Genomic DNA, 19,164 nt, shown 5'->3' on the forward strand with positions numbered 1-19,164 from the left:
AATGACAAGCCTTCTGTGGCAAAGAAGCAACATATCCTTTTGTTGCAGTACTTCAAGAGTTCAAGCTCAACTCTTTGTTCAGACTCAGACCTGTATCATTTCTAGTTTCCAAGCAACAGGCTCTCTGATGATGCAACCCACATTATTTTATTACCCTGGAGGTCCATGTTTACATTAAGGCTATCTTAGATCAGCAAAACCATCACAGAAATAGATTTCTGAGTGATTCTGATTTCACATGCACTATTATACCCCTGCCAGGGTAAAGTGCTAAAGGCTCTTATCAAGACTCAGTTTCAAAGAGTCTGAAGTGCACAAAAGGAGGAGATATTTTGCTCCCGATTTTCTTGTTCATGTTCTCCAAGAATAGGGAAAGTTTCCCTCACATTTTCTCAAGATATCCCTTGCACAAATGGAAATTTTTAGGAGTGAAACACACCATAGGAATAGTAGGGGGAAGGGGCAGAAACAAAGCTGGCAGAAGAATGGCTCATCTCCTTTCTTCTGTGCCACAGGAATATACTATCCTGTCATTGTAGCCTCACAAGGCACACTGAATGATTACAAGCATTTTCTTCCTTTTTCTAAGCCAACTGGAAGAGCTGCCACAGGAGACATCATACTGTCAGCTCCTGGTGTAAAACATACAAAGGCTAATTATGCCATGAAGCAGACCCCAGAAACACACACTCTAGCAGGCAACCTCTACACTGGAGAGGCACTTCAATACCAAAACAAAAACCTCAGCTTCACTACATATTTATAAGAAGGAACTTCAGTTCATTATTCATTTAAAAAGCCCAGCGGAAACCCTCATTGCAGCCACATTTGGTCCTTCTCATAAAAGCTGCCCAGCCAAGGCATTGAAGAGCCTGGGCTGTAAGATTTAATTTCAGATTGTTTCAGTAACAGTGTGCCATTGATATGCCCCTTGAATATTGCCCTGAGCCAAGAACACCCACACAGTATAAAGACATAAAGCACAACGAAACTTTAAGTGAATGGGCTGATTGTCCCCTCACTTACACCAAGGCCAAGAGTACCTCCATTAAGTAAAAAAGTGCAAAAATGAGACCCTGTAAGGCTCCAGTAAGATCAGGCCAGCTGTAAACAAAAGCTGTTTAGTTTGGTTTTGCTTACTGACACTCATAACACAATGAAGCATGTAAAGGTGGAGTAAAGGAAACCCTTCACAGAAGTGACTGACCCACTCATGTAAGATAAGAACATAGTAAAAACTGTCGCAGTTTTCATCATTTCTAAGCATATCACCAAACCAATTGGTTTTAGAAGGGGTAGACTGCTATTTTCTGCAGCTTCTTCAGTGCAAGACAAATATGACAAAAGTTGCAAATGTGTGATGTGCACAGTTCCTTTTAGCCAAGGAACACGAGGGAAAAAATATTTGCGGAGCAGCATTCTGCTACAGGAGGCGAGAATTGGTGGAGTTGCCGTCACTTGACATTTCTGATTTTGCACACCACTATTCTAAAGGAAGGGAAGAAAAAAAGAGATTTTAAGTCAAGTAACAAACATCTGTGGATGTAGAAATTACTAGAACCTCTAATGTTCAGCCTTGAGATTGTTTCTAAACATCATCTACAAAATGTAGCAGCTGTAACCAGCTCAGAAATTGAAAAGGCGTATTGGGTGCTTTCAGTTGTTTCAGCCCACGTGTTAAATGCACGTTAATGGATATGGCAGGGGAAAGCACCCATAAGCAGACAGCATTTCAGACACCAGCTCAAAACTCTAAAAATTGCTCCTAAGTTTTACCCAGTTTGGACATAACTTAGTGTTCACAAAACACCCTCAATGGTTTACAAACCAAAGGCTTACCAGGAAAAGGCCTGTGAAAGCAGATGCCCAGTCAAACATCAGAATTTTGCTAGTAACCAAGATTTCTAACACTATTGATTTCTGCCTTCAGAGTTAAGTAGGAAAAAACCAAAACAAAACAAATCAGCAATAGGACTCCTACCTAGAAAGCTTTGACTGTAACTCCCCACCAAAAGGTGATACTGATACAAACCTGTCAATTTTGGTCTGGCCACCCCAGATCCTCCACAAGAAGCCCGGTTCAAGGAGACAGTTTCCTTGTGGCAAAGATCATTCACATGGGCCTCTTAAAGAACCAGCAACTGGTAACACTGACAACCGTGGTGTGAAATCCCAACCAAAACCAGATGAAATCACAAGCTCCCTCCCATTCTCCTGGAGCATGGATTTCACTTCACAGTTTTAAAAGGTTTTGCTGGAAAATTTAGGAAGCCAGAGATTCTTGAATTATAACTTCAACAAGATATGAGGTTTAAATGCAAGGTGCTGCAGGCAAACCAACGAGTTGCTGGAAATTCTTGAGAATTCAGAGAGGTGCAGAAAGGAAGAAAGGTATAGTGCTTGCTGAAACATTCCTTTCTGCTACACCTTTAGTAGAGAAGAACGGAAATCCACCCAGTGCAAGGCACCCTCTACATTCACTTCAGGTGGAAGGGAAAAAGGAAGCAGCAGCATTTACCTGGCGGTTTCCAGGATATTCTTCCCCCTTCCTGTTTACGATGTTCCCAGGGCACATGAAAGGAGGCCTTATATGCAGTTGATTTTCAAAAGTGAAGGTGGGTACCAGGGTACAATAGTTTGAGTGATAGCTGGGTATATTAAAAGCCAAATAGGGTCTATACAGCTGGGTTCCCATTTACTTACCACCTGTCAGGCTTCTTTCTCTGATGAACAAGTCCATTTAACAACCTACTCAGCAACAGTAGTCTTGTAAAGTGTACATGTAACAAGTCACAAGTTCTTCCATTTATTTGAGTAAATATCTGGTAAATAAAATCATCAGTAAACATTACAAAATTAAATACATTAAAAAAGCTTGCCAGTATACATAAAATTCACAAACATGTAATTCTTTTGAAAAATAAAATATGTTCAGAGCACCCTTGATATAAAATGCCTGACTAGTGTCACCTACCAGCATATGGTAGCTTATTGAACATTTCTGTTAGGACATTTTCAGGATGGACCAGGCATCTCTCTTCTGTTCTTGCTTTTACAAGTAAGAGAGCCCATTCTACAAAGTTTCCCCACTTCTCAGGGCAAAGCCATAAACGAATACTGTAATATTTTTTGCCTGCCTTAGTAGGCAGGGAATCTGCATTTGATAAGACCACATCACTGAATGCAAGACAGTGCGTGTAATTAATTTTGGTGGCACTGCCTTTCCTTCACTGTGAAGCAGCTTTTAAATGGTAATGGACATTTCCCTACATATCACTTCAGGCTTTTATTCAGTATAGGTAAGCACAGTTCTAAGACACCATGAGGTGGAGAGGAAATGATCTGGCAAAGCATCAAAGTCAGTCAAATAACTTTAAGTCTAGAAATTAAGCCCTTAAAATTCCCACTTCTCATATGCTGCAGTCTAAACAAGGAGATATGATGAAATTCTTCATGGGGTTGCTTTAAGGGTCTTTAGAAAACTGGCAGCACTCATTTTAGTAATCTAAATTGGTACCTTCTGGTAACAAATTTGCAATAATCACCATTTAAATAATTTACTGTAACAAACTCTTCCTTCCATCCATGTGAAACAGTATTCACAACCCACTTTATAATTTATGTACAGACAAGCACAAGAAATTTGACATCCATGAGTTAAATGTACAACCAACTTTAAAAATGTTATCCAACTAGTTGCAAGGAGAAATATCCTAGCTCTGCAAATTTACAAGATCTTCTGGTTCACCATGTAGGCTTGCTGCCCCTCATCACTAATAACTCTTGGATTCTTCACTTGCTTCAGTAATCCTCTAGTGAAAGTTGAGCAGCATTCAAATTGTTGATATTCTTGATTAGGAAAATTAGACACTTAAAAAAGAACCCTTAAAACACACTGGAAAAAAAAAATAATAATTCCTTGAGTCAAAACTGAATTAAATTAAAATAAAAAAAAGGTTGTGGAGAAATACAACAATAAAGGTCTTGTATTCAAAGTCCCATTTCCCTTGCCATGTCTTTTACAGAGTGCTACTGCTTTGAATTATTTATATACTCTTCTTTTGAGGGGGGCTGAGTTTCCTCATTCCTCTTATCCGAGTTAGCAGCTCTTTGATAAATTCCTAGGAATAAAGATCAGAAAATATGAGTAATTTTTATGATCCCATAATACCATGCTTTTGAGTTTAAAAAAGAAATCAAAGCAAACTATGCATTTTCATTTAAGCTTTTACTGCTAAGATGGAATTTCTCTGGCCTAATCTCCAGGAATCTTACTCTCATCACACAGTGGAGGTGCAACAATTAGCCTTTCCTCTGCACAAGTGTTCAGGCTCAGGTGCTAAGTCTTCTTTCTGGCTTTTACTACAAAGGGCCTTCTACCAACTACTGAATCAGGGAAAATCTACAGCTGGATACAGTGCAAATAGTCAAGGTAGACTTTCACAGTTTAAGTCTATTCAGAAATCAGTGCTCCTACCAAAGAGGTGTTTCCCTTATCACTTCCTGTGCTGGCACTAGCATCTTGGCTGGCTGTATACTCAGCTGAAACAGAAGATTCAACTGTTTTTCATCTTGTCATGCTATTTCCTAAGCTGGCTCAGCTCTCTGACCAGGCTCACCACAAAGCATCATACGAGGCAAGACAGGAAGGAGTCAGAGGTAGCACCACTGGCTAACGCCAAGTTAAAAAAGGTTGTTGAGCTCAGCAAATGAGATCATTTTGAAAATAAAACATGTTAATAATTGAATAATTAAATGAACACACAAACAAATAAATAAATTGTGGACCATTCTTTATTCATAGTGACATCTTTCCTAGTTTCAGCACATTTGCTCTTTTAAATTTTAAGTCTATTCTCCCACAGAATTGCACCATCACCTGAAATCTTGACATGCAACTTCTTGTAACAATTGCAGAGGCATTAAAAGCTCTGTCACCCCTTTGCTGTCAAAGTGGGAGAATATTTACCCACAGTACTATGTATACACCTACAAAAAAGTTCTTAGCATGAAATCTAAACATGGAATGTGATTATGGATTTAGTCAGTCAGGTTGATGTAAAAGGACAAAAACTGTGACTTCCTGGCAGAATGTCTGAGGCTAAAATTTCAGTGAACAAGGTCACTACCTAAATGACAATACAGTCCAGTTCAAAGAAGTCACACTGATACACATTATCTGGGTCCTACACCATGCATTAATAAAATCTCTGCAAATATGTATTTTAATTTGAGAAAGATGTCAGGTTTTTCTAGTTGGACAACAGTTCTGCCAGATGTCACCCCAGAAGAACAATTTGCTTTCCTTACACTTTATGCATGTCTGCAATGTACTGCACGTACTGTTGCACCATGATTATTGTTGCACCAACACTAGCTGTGGCTTCAACTGAGAGTAGCAAGGGCAGAGCAGTAGATAAGTCAGTGGCTAAAATCACTCCCCAAGAACCTTTTATATTCTGGCTGCCATTTCTGAACTAACCAGATCAAGGCCAGCACAGGAATACATATTTGCCAATCAATACCGCACTTCCTACCTTCACAGAGAGTTTAGAGAGATCACAAAACAGATTTGTTAAACATCCCAAATCCTCCCACTCCATTCTCTAGAAGCTTTCTTTTTCCATACAGACACAAGCCACCACAACAATATCTACTCTAAACTTTGGAGAGTACAGTACTTATCCATTTAGAGGTTAGGAAAAGAAGCAAGGCAGGTTTACTCTAGAAAATCACAGCTTTCAATTCACAATGCATTGGTTCTGTGTTATTCTTTCATCATTGCAAAGACCTGCTAGATAATGCAATGCTAATATGGCATGGTGGTCTTCACATCAAATTCTAGGACTTTATTACTATCAAACTCAAATGAAGCTCTGCAGTGATACAAATAGTCTCTAGAAAGTGCTTTTTGAAAGATTTTTATTTGGAATTCATGAAATTAGCATTGCCTTTCAACATCCTTTTTCATGAAAGCTAAACTCCCATGCCAAAACATCAGATTAAAAACACTTTGGGGAATGAATGGGTAGAAGTTCAGTTTATCCCTCTGGAAGACTTTTATTAGTCATTTGTTAAAGCTACAAATACTCTATACCTCATTCACTCACCACCAAGGCAGTAACAAGACACTGCAACTGGAAACTGCCCAACTGTTTCACAGAAGTTGAAAATAAGAGCATTACAGGAAGGGGCATCTGACAGGGAAATCTATGGTACTCTGGATCCACTCAGGTTAACCCTGTTTGAGACACATATCTGTCATTTCTCTGTCCATTTCCTTCCACAACTCTGAAGAGTGTGATGATGTTTCCCCTGGATATGAACTGCAGACAGGGTCAGTTGCTTTTCAATACATTGCATCTAGGGAGTGGAGTTCTTCCCCTTAGATGCTGAAGTGGTACCACAAGTACCTTTTGCAAATAAGGTATTTGCTTGAAGTTATCAAGCAACTTTCACAACATCTATAAAATTTGTATTGCTGCCAAAATACACCCAACTTTAGGGGCGACCCCCTAAGCAGATCTGAGGATTTCCAGGTATCAGAACCCTATCATCAAGGATAAAGGTATTTTTAATTTCTCTGCTATGTTCACTGCTAACATGAGACTCAAAATTCCCAATGCCCTACATTCAGATTCTCCATTGCACAGACAGAGCCAAGGCAGCAACTTGAAAATGGCCTCAGTGGGATTTTCCACAGGTGACACACAGCCACCCGGCTCCAAATGAAGCAATTTCCTGCACTGGCACATGGGTGATGCAGGATGATACTCTGCTCCCTGCTTTTTCAACTACAAATGTTCAGATCCAAGATTTGGTTACAGCACTGATTTTGTAGATAGCATACTCTTTAAGTTTGTGCAGGCCTAAAAATGAACTGCTGTTCTTTCACAAAGACTACATGACATGTAGTGCTTTTGAACTAGGTATGATAGCAACAAAAGAGAAGAGGAAGCGGAAAAAATGTAAATTACATGAAGAATACTTCTAGCACTGTTTAATTTTGCATGGTGAGAAGACCATCATCATGTGTCAAGGCAGTGTCCACATTTGAGATCCCAAAGCCTATGCCTTGAGTCAGGTAGCTACTCACCTTGAGCAAGTGCATCTTAACTACATGCAGCAAGGAGAGGATGGCTCAAGTAAAAGGATGTAAGGTACAAATACAAATCATATGTTGCAATGGTTAACACCAATAAAAACATACCTTAGAGTTTGCTGGTTACCAAACATATCTTAGCTACTGGGCTGTTTTTCGTGGTTTTTTACTATTTATGTTGGTAGAAACAGCCAAGTTGGCAAATTGTGCCTAGAAGTTATTTTTATTTCCTGGCATATTTTACAAAGATAACTTGTAATGACTAAATGACACATCAGTCACATTCCTTATGAATCTTGATTATCAAATCAACATTTTAATTTAAGGATCATTAACGTAAATTTAAGTAGCACCCAGAAGTCATACTGTGTACACTTTCCCCAATTAATCTTTGGTTGCCTTGTTTAGGTAATCTACATGACTCTACAACAAGGTTCCCATATTAAGCACATGTCCATGCAAACAGCCATAACTGCTACCTTAGAAAAGCTTTGACAATTTTAGAGCATCTTCAACAATCTAGCTATATTTCCCTTAGAAGAACAGTTTCATAAGCAGTTTCTCCAAAGTTACCAACAGCTATCTTTAGCCAATTCATTAAAGAGGCTGAGAATTCCTTCTACCTTTCAAATGACCTGGATAACTCTGCTTCTGACAAGTCAGTCCACAAAATATGCAAAAGTCCCTCAGTCTTTCCTTAACCATTAGTTTGGAAGACACTATGCAAAACGAACTTAAAAACCTCAAGCATGTTTCCTGGTTTTTTGTTTTCATTTGTGGTGGTTTTGGTGGGGTTTCTTGGGTTTGTTGGGTTTTTTTTGGTGTGGTGGGTTTTTTTGTGGGTTTGGGATTTTTTCGTGTGGTAGTGGTGGGTTTTATGTTTATTTGGTTATGGCGTGGTTTATTTTTCTTTTTATATATGTTTTTGTTTCTTTCTTTCTTTTCAAAAATAGATGGGATAAAAGCTCCAAGTTAAACTTTCTGCCTGCACTGGTTTTCCTTATGTTCTGAAGAGCAGAAGCATCACATCGCATAAATGTTTCCCCAGCTGGGTATTACTGCCTTTTGCTAACTGTAGAACTCTTGATGCTAAAATCCCTCTCAAGCTTGATTGACTGCATATCTGTCAGGAAAAATTCCATCAGCTTATCTCCACAAATCTCCCAGAAATCCTTTCACAAACCAATTACCTCAACAGTTTTGAATGATCTGCAAATATGAAAGGATTGCAGATTTTCTAGGCAAGGTGTGGACTCTCATATAGCAAGTTTAAGCCAGCTCACAGGCTGCTCCTAGTGACTGGGGCTTTTTTTAACCTGCCACATGCAGACTATTTTAAGTGACCTAAGTTAACAGTCCTGCAGTACTGATAGGCTTATGCTATTGATGAAATTACTCCAGTTTTGGCACTTATCCTCACAAAGAGTGGGTTAGGTACTCCTCAACTTGGCTATCTCAAAAGATTGATAACATGGATATTATCCCAGGCAAAAGAGCTGTCTCCATCCCACCAGCAGACAACTAAAGAGACAAGTCACAAGTCCAATATTAGAATCTCACCGTGATCCAAGTGCCTTGAAGGCAGTCAAACACATATCTAGGATATTCTTTCCTGTGACCTTCCATGCCATCTTAATCTACAAACATGGCACAAATATTTCCTACAGCTCTTCTGCCAGGTTACTCCCAGGCCAGGAGGGCATAGGCTGAAAAGAACCTAGCCCCCGAGTAGACAAAGAAACCTGACCCAGGTGGGCAGAGAGACTTGGTCCCCCATCCCAGGGGAAGGGGTCCCTGGGTCAAAGTCTATTCCACTCCCACTTCCAGTCCATAGCCTTTTTAGGGGGATACATTCCCTGTCTCTCTCTTTCGCCCTCGTCCTCACCTGTCCAAGACATTGCTCTTGGTGTTGCTGCAAGCACATGGTGGGGCCTGTTCCATGCTGCATCCAAACTCCTAAGGACTGCATCTAAAGAGAGTCCACATTGCATCCAGAGAATCCTCTTCCAGCTGCGCCTGGGTTTGTATATACTTCTGTTTACCCTTTTTCCTTATACCCTTGTAACCTTCCTTTTACTCAAATGCTTTTTATATTTTTGTTAAACTTATCTTTTTACTTCCAAATTGATCCAAGACTGTTTCCTTCATAGTTTTACTTCTCTTTTCTCCTGCCTAATTTGTATTGCCCTACTGGGAAAAAAGGAGAGGGGAGGCAATCTAAATCTGTTCCATTTGGGCTCTTGGACTCTGGGAAAGTTTAAACCATAACAGTTCGATGACAAATGTTTCCCATGGAAAACTCACTGTCACATACCCTTACCAGAGCTGTGAGATTTGTCCTTGTGTTAGGTATCAAGCCTTGGAACTAAGAAAAAAATTCATATTACACATTCAGTGAAAGAGGAAGAAGGATAACTATTTGATTCTCTGTCTTCACGTGCTTTCAGGTAACATGAGAGATGAAAGGTCATCACAGGAATGGCTGCTAAATTCTTCCTAACTTTATCATCCCACCTACTCATGACCCCCACTGTGACAAGAACTATGTCAGGCTCCAAATGCTGCATCAGTCTACAAGTCTATCTCTTGCTGTGAGAAGGCTGGAGGAGACTGACAGGGATCAACTGTAGTACGGCATTACTACAGTGAGACAGCTGAAGACTTATTTTCTGGCCTGGCATCTCCAAAATAGAAGACATGTGCTATCCGCTGTAAAGAAACCAAGGTACAAACAGACCAAGCTATACAAGAGTTAAAATGCAGGTCTTTGAGTCCATTCCCTGCACTGTCAAAAGCTGGTAGCAGCACCTGCAATAGCAAACCTGGAGAATTTCCGCAGTCTACCACAGAAACTGGTACCACAGAAATCAGTAAAATCATAAAGACCCTATAGAAAATAATTATACAAGTGTTCTACCAGTGGTTCTTCCTGACAGCCTGACTATCCTTAAGCCCCAGCTGTTGAAGTGGCTACAGCTGCAGATGTTAGAGAGGAACTAAGCTATATACAGTCTTGTTTCAAAACCCAAGTACCTGGCTTCTAGTCACACACAGTTGAAAGGTCTCTGAGTAGAGGAATTCTTCAAGCTACCCACTCTATAAAATATTGAGCAGCAACCACTGATAGGAAAGCACTGACTCAGTAATTTGAACCCAGAAACTGACCCACAACCTGGATTTCCTTTTTAAAATGAGACCAAGTTTTTGTTACAATATTTACTCTTCCTAGTAAACACACACTGCTATATGAGAGGTAGGCTCTATTTGCACTGGGCACATTAATGGATATTCAAGTTGAATACTGAACTTCATCCTGTTAGTTCATGTTATCCCACAATTGTTTTCAAGACCATTCAAAGAATTGAGCCACATACCTACAGACCAGTTCCCAGAATACAAAACTTTAGCCTCAGAGAAAAAATTAAATGCCTTCACATTAAAGAGCACACAGTCCATCTCTCAAGTTGAAATTTCATGCAGATATAGCAGGGTTGTAACCGCCTTGTGAGAATTGTGTCTAGTTCTCTTGTAACATGACAGATTTAAGCATCAGTTAATAAGGACATTATGGAAGATAATATTGATACTTAAGATGGAATGATCAGTAGTTCCTCCACAGGACCCAGCCCTGTTCCTACTGGAGACAAGTGACAAGCACAAAACATTGCCAGGATATAAAGCCTCAAGCCCAGCAGCTCCTCATTAATATTCCTATATTTACTTTATCAGCAATGTTTTTAAAATGTTCCTTTAGCTTGAACATACACTTTCCACATGCAAATAATATTTAAGAAAAGTCTTTTTACCTCTGTTGGTTTGTAGCAATCTACAAGAGTTTCCTAGAAGCAAAACATGAAAGTGTCAATTCCAATACAGAACGACAGTAAATACAAACAAGCCTATAGTAAGAAACCTAGCAAGGCAGTAGGGAGAGAAAAGGAGCAAGAACAAGGAATCACTGGATGAAGACAATACAAAAAACAAGTAATCTTTGCTCCTTCGGTTGAATGATTTGCAACAGGAGAGAAACGATGGCTTCCTCCTCCAGCTTGGAAGTTACAAAAATTCCTTTCTCCAAGAAAAACAGGAGAATCTAAAAACACTTCTCCCAGCAATACACATGTGAAAGGTAGCTTTCTCTGAGGGCACCACCCCTTTGTAATACAGAAATACAGAAGTTAGCTAGGTCAGGCATTCCTAGCAGGGCAGCTGCAGCAGCCAATTTAGGCAGAAGCAAAGCTATTTATGAATTCTGAGTACACAGCCTGGGGCCATGCCCCATATCTCTGTGGCTGGGCAGTAGGAACTGAGAAAAAAGTGCCTACAGGCACTGCACATCAGATGTGGTGCCTCTAAGTACCATGTTAGTCACTTCCCAGAAGTTAGCTGAGGGCAAACCACCGCTCTGGGTCCTGTTTCCTTCCTTTAGTGCATCTGAAAAGAATATTAACAGAGACCCTAGCTAGTATAGAAAAAGAAATAATTTCCAGTATCCTAAGGACAAAGGAGGGTTGATAGTCTATTTGTACACATGTGTATACCTTCTGCTGCAGTGAATCACAGAAATTATCATAACTGCCTCTTAGCTACATAATATTTTTATGGGTTTCTTCTTTATTTTTCTATGTTTTCAGTTCTTTATTTTATATACTTGTAAAAAAGTAGAATTAATCTAACTTGTCTCAGCCTTTTCTCACTGTATTACTGGACTTTTTTGAACATTTTTATTCCTGTTATCTCTTACCTTCCAGAAATGTTTTATCCGAAAGGATTTTAATTACCTCTCTACAGTCCAGTAGATTACGCTAAACTCACACCTCGAAATCTCTCAGTTCTAATGCTATACTTACAGTGGATTCAAGCACAAAATATGGATCCAGATGCATTAAATCCGCCACATTCTGATTTAAAATTAGAAAATAATATTACCTGTAATTTGAGAGCTCTCTCCTCTTCATTGGCTGCATCAAGAAGGTCATCGATGTCAATTTCTACATCTGGCATCTCTTCTTCCTGAAAAGCAAAATTTCCCACTTAGTCCAGAGGGATATCCTTTAACTAACCTCAAAAGCAGCCTAGTGACAGCACACAATCTCATCTGCTTGGAGTCAGGTAAGAAGGAAATCAGCAAGGCACACTAGCTTGATTCCATACTCCCAGGCCAGCAGGACAAGCTTTGGCCACACAGGAGGTGGCAGCTCTAACCCATGCCCACCAGCACAGGTCATGCTTTTCTCAGGGGACTGACCAAGAGACTGAAAAAGAGGTCAGGGAAGAAGTGGATAAAAGCTGCAGCAAGTCACAAAATCGCTTCGAAAACATTCTTAATTACTTATTTTGTCACACTATGGAAGATCTCCCTTGCTTGAAGTTGTTTACAAGGACAACATAGATTTCCAGTGACTACAGGGAAGCACAAAGTCTAAGGCACAGAGTTATTTGAGGATTTTTTTAAAACCTTCTCCACCCATACACTTATCCATTTGCATCACCAGCACATCAGATACATTGTTCCCCGAGTCAGAACAACAGTCCACATATTTTGAAGGCCCCCTGAACTCTGGAGTCCCAATGAGAATTCATCATCCACAGATATCATTGTTAGTTCATTTATAAGTATGCTAAAAAACTATTCTGCATTTGCTCATTATAAAAGGCACTTCAAAATGGTAAAGCAGCACCTCACTGCACAGTCAAAACATTCTGCTCTCAGCCTCTTCCCCACAACAAATCCCACCCTCACAATGTGAGGTCATGGACACATGGCTCCTCTGTCACACCTGATCACAATCTAAACCAATGCATGGCTACCACAAGAAGTTCTAAGTTTCCAAAGGGCAGGGTGGTTTTGAGAGTCAGGGTGAAGGGACAAGACTGCTATCCCCAGTAGCTGTTGTCTTGCACCCCAATGGTGCTTCTGAAGATCCTTTAAAGAAGCATTTTGACAAAAAAAATGTGTTGCTTCCAGCAATCTGCAAAATTAGAACTGTGAAACAATTCAATAGCTCCAATAGCAGCTGCTATGGGTAACAGCAAATCACTTGGAAAAAGAAGAATCCAAACATTAGCAAGGAAGACAAATGGGCTTGAGTTAACCTAACAAAATTAAGCACCGATTTGCGTAACAACTACCTATGTCAGTAGCACCAGCTAAAATGTCAACTGTTCAACATTTATTTGGGTGTGAGGACAGAAGTTGATTAAGGTAGGAGGAAGACCATTAAGCACCTCATTCCCCTTCTCTGAAGGAAAATGTGCATGAACATGATAGCACAGCCATGCAGGCTGTTAAATCTAATTAACAAAAACAGATGAAGCACATTCTTTGCCCAGTTAGCAGGTTGACTCTTTCAGCATGCATTTTAGTCAGAAAGGAAGTGTGGGCATTTCCTGAAATTAATCATAATAATACTAGTAAATGTAACAATCTGGCAATAAGGGAGTTTCTACCCTAATGCTATAGACTCATTAAAGCTTTGAACAAGGGTAAAGGAGACAAAAGAAGTCTTCCACTGACTATAAATATACTCAGTAAAAGCCATCAGAACTGGAAAGGATGAAGATTTATTCACAACCATAATGCACTTACTTAGTAATTTACCATCCCAACTCTACACTAATTTGCATCACACTTAAAACTAGAAATTCCCCAAACAGACAGTAAACCTCCCAACCATTTAAGCAGCTCATTATAAATACTGTTAAGATAGGGTGCCTGCAGTTACCATTAATAGCATAAACTTATCAAAATATGCATCCATGGACCTGTGTAAATGCCAACGGTGAATCTGTGTTCAGAAGAGCTGCTCAGCACATTGAACTTTGTCAGGTACACATTTTGAACTCTTGCCTGTCAGAGTTTTACAGCTTGCCAGAATGCCAAAGTGAAAAGGCCCCAGGGAGGGTGAATTCCCTAGAAGACAAAACACTTTTTTGTGATCACACTTCATTGAAGCTGAGCACTCCTGAAAGGTTTGGTTTACTCTGGTTGGTACCAGTCACGTAGGAGATATCCTTGCTTCTATTTCTGTTCACTCTTAGCTCTTCAAATCACCTTTCTCGTGCATCTTCAAGGTTCACATTATGCCCCCGAGGAGGAGGTGATGGATGATGCCTTGAGTGACCTAGTCTAGTAGAAGGTGTCCAGGCTCATGGCAGAGAGATGATCTTTAAGGTCCCTTCCAACCTAAACCATTCTATGAATTAGTCCAGAGGACACCTGTACCAGTAAATCACTGAAGTTTTGGGACAAGTGGTAACACAAAGCCCCTCTACATTAAGGAAAGCTGTAACAAAATCAAACATGAAAAAAAGGAGGAATATTACAGAAGCAATGGACTACAGTTCTCTGACATGTTGCATTCAATTAAGTTACATTTTCTGTAAAAGATCATGCATATCTTCATCACATCACAACAAATCTGAACTCTGATACACAACACAAATGGAAGGGAGAATCCCAAAAGGTAATTCTTGTACTTGTTTGTTCAGGCAAAAATCAAAGCATTTTTTCCCATCTGAACTACTGTGCCTCCATGATCTCAAGTTTTATGTAAGGCATGAAAAACATGCTTAGGTCAGGAGCCTGACCACTCCACAACAGCTGTAATGACAGAGAGACACAGGAAAAACTCATGCCTTCTGTCTGCCTGATTTTATTGGTGAGATATGTATGGCTGATCCTACTATAATTAAGCAGGGAAATCCAGATTAGGCTGAGTAAGCATTACGGGGGCTGTGCATAGCTGAATGGTGGTCTTTCAAGGGTCTTGTTAGTGCCATGAAGCTGTTCACAAAAACAAAAGCACTGCCATGTTCTGCTCCAGTAAGAGGGAGACAAGGTGCTGCAAATAGTAGATGATGAAGGGGAAAAGAAAGTAAATGACAAAACAAAACAAAAACTATGAGAAGCATGTTGACAGGGAGCAGCCCCCAGAAAAACTAAAATAGAACAAGACCCTTAAATTCAAACAGCTGGGAAGGAGGAAGATGGACACTTCTTTTAAGCACTTGCTCCTGTTTGCATTAACTACGTGGGCAGGACATGCGCTGATTTCTACTTGAGTATTTAGAAGTCAAAAAATACCAGCAAAGTTAAGTTCCATGTTATTTAACACATCTTAAATTCAACCACGTATTGGAAGACAGCCCTGTGGTTATTTAGGTTGCAGGAGTTCTCCCCAGGCTACTGGCAAAAGACGCTGGGGCATGGACATGCATTATGTAGTAAATCATTGTAGCAGTTTAAAGCATTACAACTTCTCCAACTGCTTGCCATTTAGCCACTGGCAGGGGTGGTCACAGCCCCAACAGTGAAATGAACAGAAACATTACTTCGTAAAACTAAAGGAAAAGATCTGACAGTTTCTGAAACCACTTCCTACAACAGCTTAAGCCAAAGGGCTGCGTTTTGCTGATGCCGCTAAAAAATACCTGCACACTCTAGTCTGCTGACCTTGAGGAAGGACCTCTGCTCTGCAACAGTGGGTCTGACATTATTGCTAGGATTTACTAATTACAGAGTTATCTGAGGCTTTAAAATTTAAAGAGCAATAGTTGCCCTATGGATTATTTCCTACTATAACTCAAACTCCCAAATTAGCCTGCTGTCCCTCAGCCTCACTGCTTATTCACTGTCCATCATCCCATTTGCAGCACTGGAAAATAATGGAATCATTTTCTTTAGTTTTTGCTTCAGATTTTAATATTGGGAGAGAAAGTAGAAGTGCAGCAAGAGAAAAGTTAAAGCTATAATTTGTTCACTGAGATAGGAAGCAACTTGAAATGACAGCAAGAGAAAATGAAGAAAAAGAAGGGAAAGACCACCATACAATTCAGACATATGAAAGTCTCAGACTGGGTGAATCAGAGATTTCTCTCCAAGTTCTGGAAGATGGCAAGCATAAGTGATCAAAATCAAAGCAGAAAAATAGGACCAGATCTCCTAGAAGTATCCATTTAATAGATTAAAAGATTAACCCAATACAGTTAGCTCTAACCAAGTTCAGCTGCAGACACGGATGGCACTGCCCCAATGCAAGACAATGTTGTAAGTCTCAGTGCCAAAAATTATCAGAGTAGACGTTCTTACAGAAAAAGGGGTGAGATTATGGATGGATTACATTTAGTATGGGTAAAAGAATACTACCAAATAGTCATTTGTACAAAAAAGAAAAGGGAATACCCATGTGATTCTCATTTCAAAGCATTCCATTGATTCAGGGGACAAGTCAGGATAAAAGGAGATAAAAATGAGAATAAAAAGCAGAGTTTAAGTGAGCAAAAATTATTAATTCAGAATCAAAGCAAGCTCTTTTTTACTTAAAGCTATCCCTAGTTAAGTGAAGACTCAAAATGAAACAGCTAAAATAGACACACAGAATGGTTTAGACTGCAAAGTACTTCAAAGATCATCTAGTTCCAACCCCTCTGCCATGGACAGGGAGTGCTCCTGCCAGGCCAGGTTGGTCAGGGCTCCATCCAGCCTGGCTTTGGACACTTCTGGGATTGAAGCCTCCACTGTTTGTCTGGGCAACCTGTTTCAGTGCCTCACCATTCTCATGGGGAAGCATTTCTTCCTAATATCTAATCTGAATCTAGCTTCTTCCACCTTGAAGCCCCTCATCACTACATGCCCTTGTAAAAATCCCCTCCTCAGCTATTCCACAGGCCCCCTTGAAATAACAGAAATCTGCTAGGTCTCTCTGCCCAGAGCTTTCTCTTCTCCAGACCAAACAACCCCAACTCTCTCTTTCTTTACAGGAGAGGTGCTCCAGCCCTCTGATCATCTTCATGGCCATCTGTTGGGACCTGTACCAACAGTTCAATGTCCTTCTAACACTGGGGGTCCCAGAATTAGACACGGTACTTGAGGTCAAGTCACACAAGAGCAGAGTAGAGGGAAAGAATCACCATAGCCTGCTGACCTTGCTTCTTTTGATGCAGCCTGGGATACAGCTGTCTTCCTGGGCTGCAAGTGCACATTGTCAGATCATGCTGAACTTTTCATTAACCAGCACTTCCAAGCCCTTCTCCTGAGGACTACTCTCAAACCATTTTCCACCCAGCCTTTATCTGTGCTTGGGATTGCTCCAACCCAGTTGCAGGAACTGTTGTTTGCAACACAAAAAGGCTACCAGCGTCTATTGATTGGTATGAGGAACAGAAGATTAGAAAAGGATGTTAAAAACAGTAAGAAGATATTAAGAAGTGTGCTGAGGACACATGCAGCAGGAACAAAACTCCTCAGTGATACAACCCACTTAGTTAAATGACCATCCAGATGTTTTCTTCAGTTCTAAAATATTAATAACAGTAATGCCACAGCAGCCACAATGATCTAACTCTAGACATGCAAAAAGTAATTTATCCCATTTCACATTATTTCAGGTGAAGTGGTTCATGCAACAGTGAATATTAGTTTGTACAGTTCATAATCAGCGAACACATTCAGGATGCCATTCCCAGTGTGATACAATCCTTATCCAGCAGTTACATGTTATTCTCTCCTGCATCAGACACTTCTCATTAGCAACCAGTTGAATGTGAAATCTTAAAGGCAACACAGAGCGCAAAGCTCCACATCTGAGCACATGTCATCCAGTCTTGGCTCCAGCTAAGAGTTAGAATAGAACAGAATAAACCAGGTTGGAAGAGACCTTCAAGGTCATCACGTCCAACCTATTATCCAACCCACCTAAGCAACTAACCCATGGCACCATGCACCCCATCAAGTCTCCTCCTAAACACCTCCAATGATGGTGACTCCACCACCTCCCCAGGCAGCCCATTCCAATGGACAATCACTCTCTCTGTATAGAACTTCTTCCTAACATCCAGCCTAAACCTCCCCTGGTGCAGCCTGAGACTGTGTCCTCTTGTTCTGGTGCTGGTTGCCTGGGAGAAGAGACCAACCTCCGCCTGCCCACAATCTCCCTTCAGGTAGTTGTAGAGAGCAATAAGGTCTCCCCTGAGTCTCCTCTTCTCCAGGCTAAGCAACCCCAGCTCCCTCAGTCTTTCCTCATAGGGCTTGTGTTCCAAGCCCCTCACCAACTTTGTTGCCCTTCTCTGGCCACTCCCTGCTCAAACCAGAGCCGCAGTCTCTTCCTTCAACACAAAGTTCACCTTTCCTCATCATTCTCATTCATTAAATAAAAATGTGGAGGCATTAAAGGCAAAGTTAATGACCCTACTGTTTCTGAATAAACAATTATCTGTGGCATTGTGGCTGTCTTCCACCCTGTTACTATGTGGACCCAGTTCAATATCCAGAAAGGGAAGGACACCTGTCAACAGAATGGCTTATGCAAGTTGCTCAGTATCTCACAGGAACAGCATGTGCATCTGTATCTACATGACATGGCATGAATGGCTGGATAAAAATCAAGGATGTGGTGTTTTAAGAGCTAGGAGAGTCCTGTGCCCATAGCCTTACACACATACCACTAGAGGGAGGTAACACTACAAACACAGGAAGGCACCCTGAAGTTACTGGTAGAACATGGAAAAGTCTTCTGAGAGAGTCAGTTCTCAGGTCTGGAGAAAAGGAGCTTAACTTTCATCCTGAAGTACCCATTTCCTTCTGCTCCTCTTTAAAAAAGAAAAACAACAAACAAACAAAAACAAACAAACAAAAAAAAAACCACAAAACAAAACACCAAAACTTTAAGAAGTGTGGGCACATGACAAGCACAAGTGAAAGAGGAGGCAAGATGTTTGATGAAAACTACAACACATTCATAAACAGTCCACAGGTATCTCTGTGACAAAGTCTGCTCCCTCCTAAACTTCCATCATCAGACACACTAGAGTTTCAACTAGGCTGGTGAAAGTCCTCATGCAATATGGAAAACTACCTTTTTTTTTCCTTCCTGAAACATCAGGATATCTCAACATCAGAAACAGCTGAACTGTCACCCAGCTTGGATACTCCAGCTGAGGCAGGCAGCTACTGCAAATCTCTTCAGATCAAAGTATTTAAATTTGGACAAGTTTAGCATTAAACGAGGTGTTCCTGGGCTCACTTGGGGAAAAAAAAAAAAAAAAAAAAAAAAAGAAAGAAA

The 19,164-nt window shown here is 40.4% G+C and overlaps 1 protein-coding gene across 2 annotated transcripts in view; it reads right to left on the minus strand.

Annotated features, from left to right (window-relative positions):
- Positions 1-2,793: 2,793 nt before the first annotated feature.
- The window catches only part of PPP1R14C (protein phosphatase 1 regulatory inhibitor subunit 14C), a 57,147-nt gene continuing 40,776 nt past the window's right edge, over positions 2,794-19,164 (minus strand). Inside the window, exons 2-4 of one of the 2 annotated variants that reach the window (XM_068151988.1) lie at positions 12,032-12,115; positions 10,909-10,941; positions 2,794-4,121 (exon numbers count right to left, since the gene is read on the minus strand). In XM_068151988.1, coding sequence (XP_068008089.1) covers positions 4,047-4,121; positions 10,909-10,941; positions 12,032-12,115 — 192 coding nt within the window. In that variant the 3' untranslated portion in view covers positions 2,794-4,046. The remainder of the gene's footprint in view (positions 4,122-10,908; positions 10,942-12,031; positions 12,116-19,164) is intronic. The other variant, XM_068151997.1, reaches the window with a different exon arrangement.

The sequence above is a fragment of the Melanerpes formicivorus genome, unplaced genomic scaffold (genome assembly GCF_026170545.1).
Source record: "Melanerpes formicivorus ecotype bairdi unplaced genomic scaffold, bMelFor1.0.p_v2 SCAF_2, whole genome shotgun sequence".
Classification (NCBI taxonomy): Eukaryota; Metazoa; Chordata; class Aves; order Piciformes; family Picidae; genus Melanerpes; species Melanerpes formicivorus.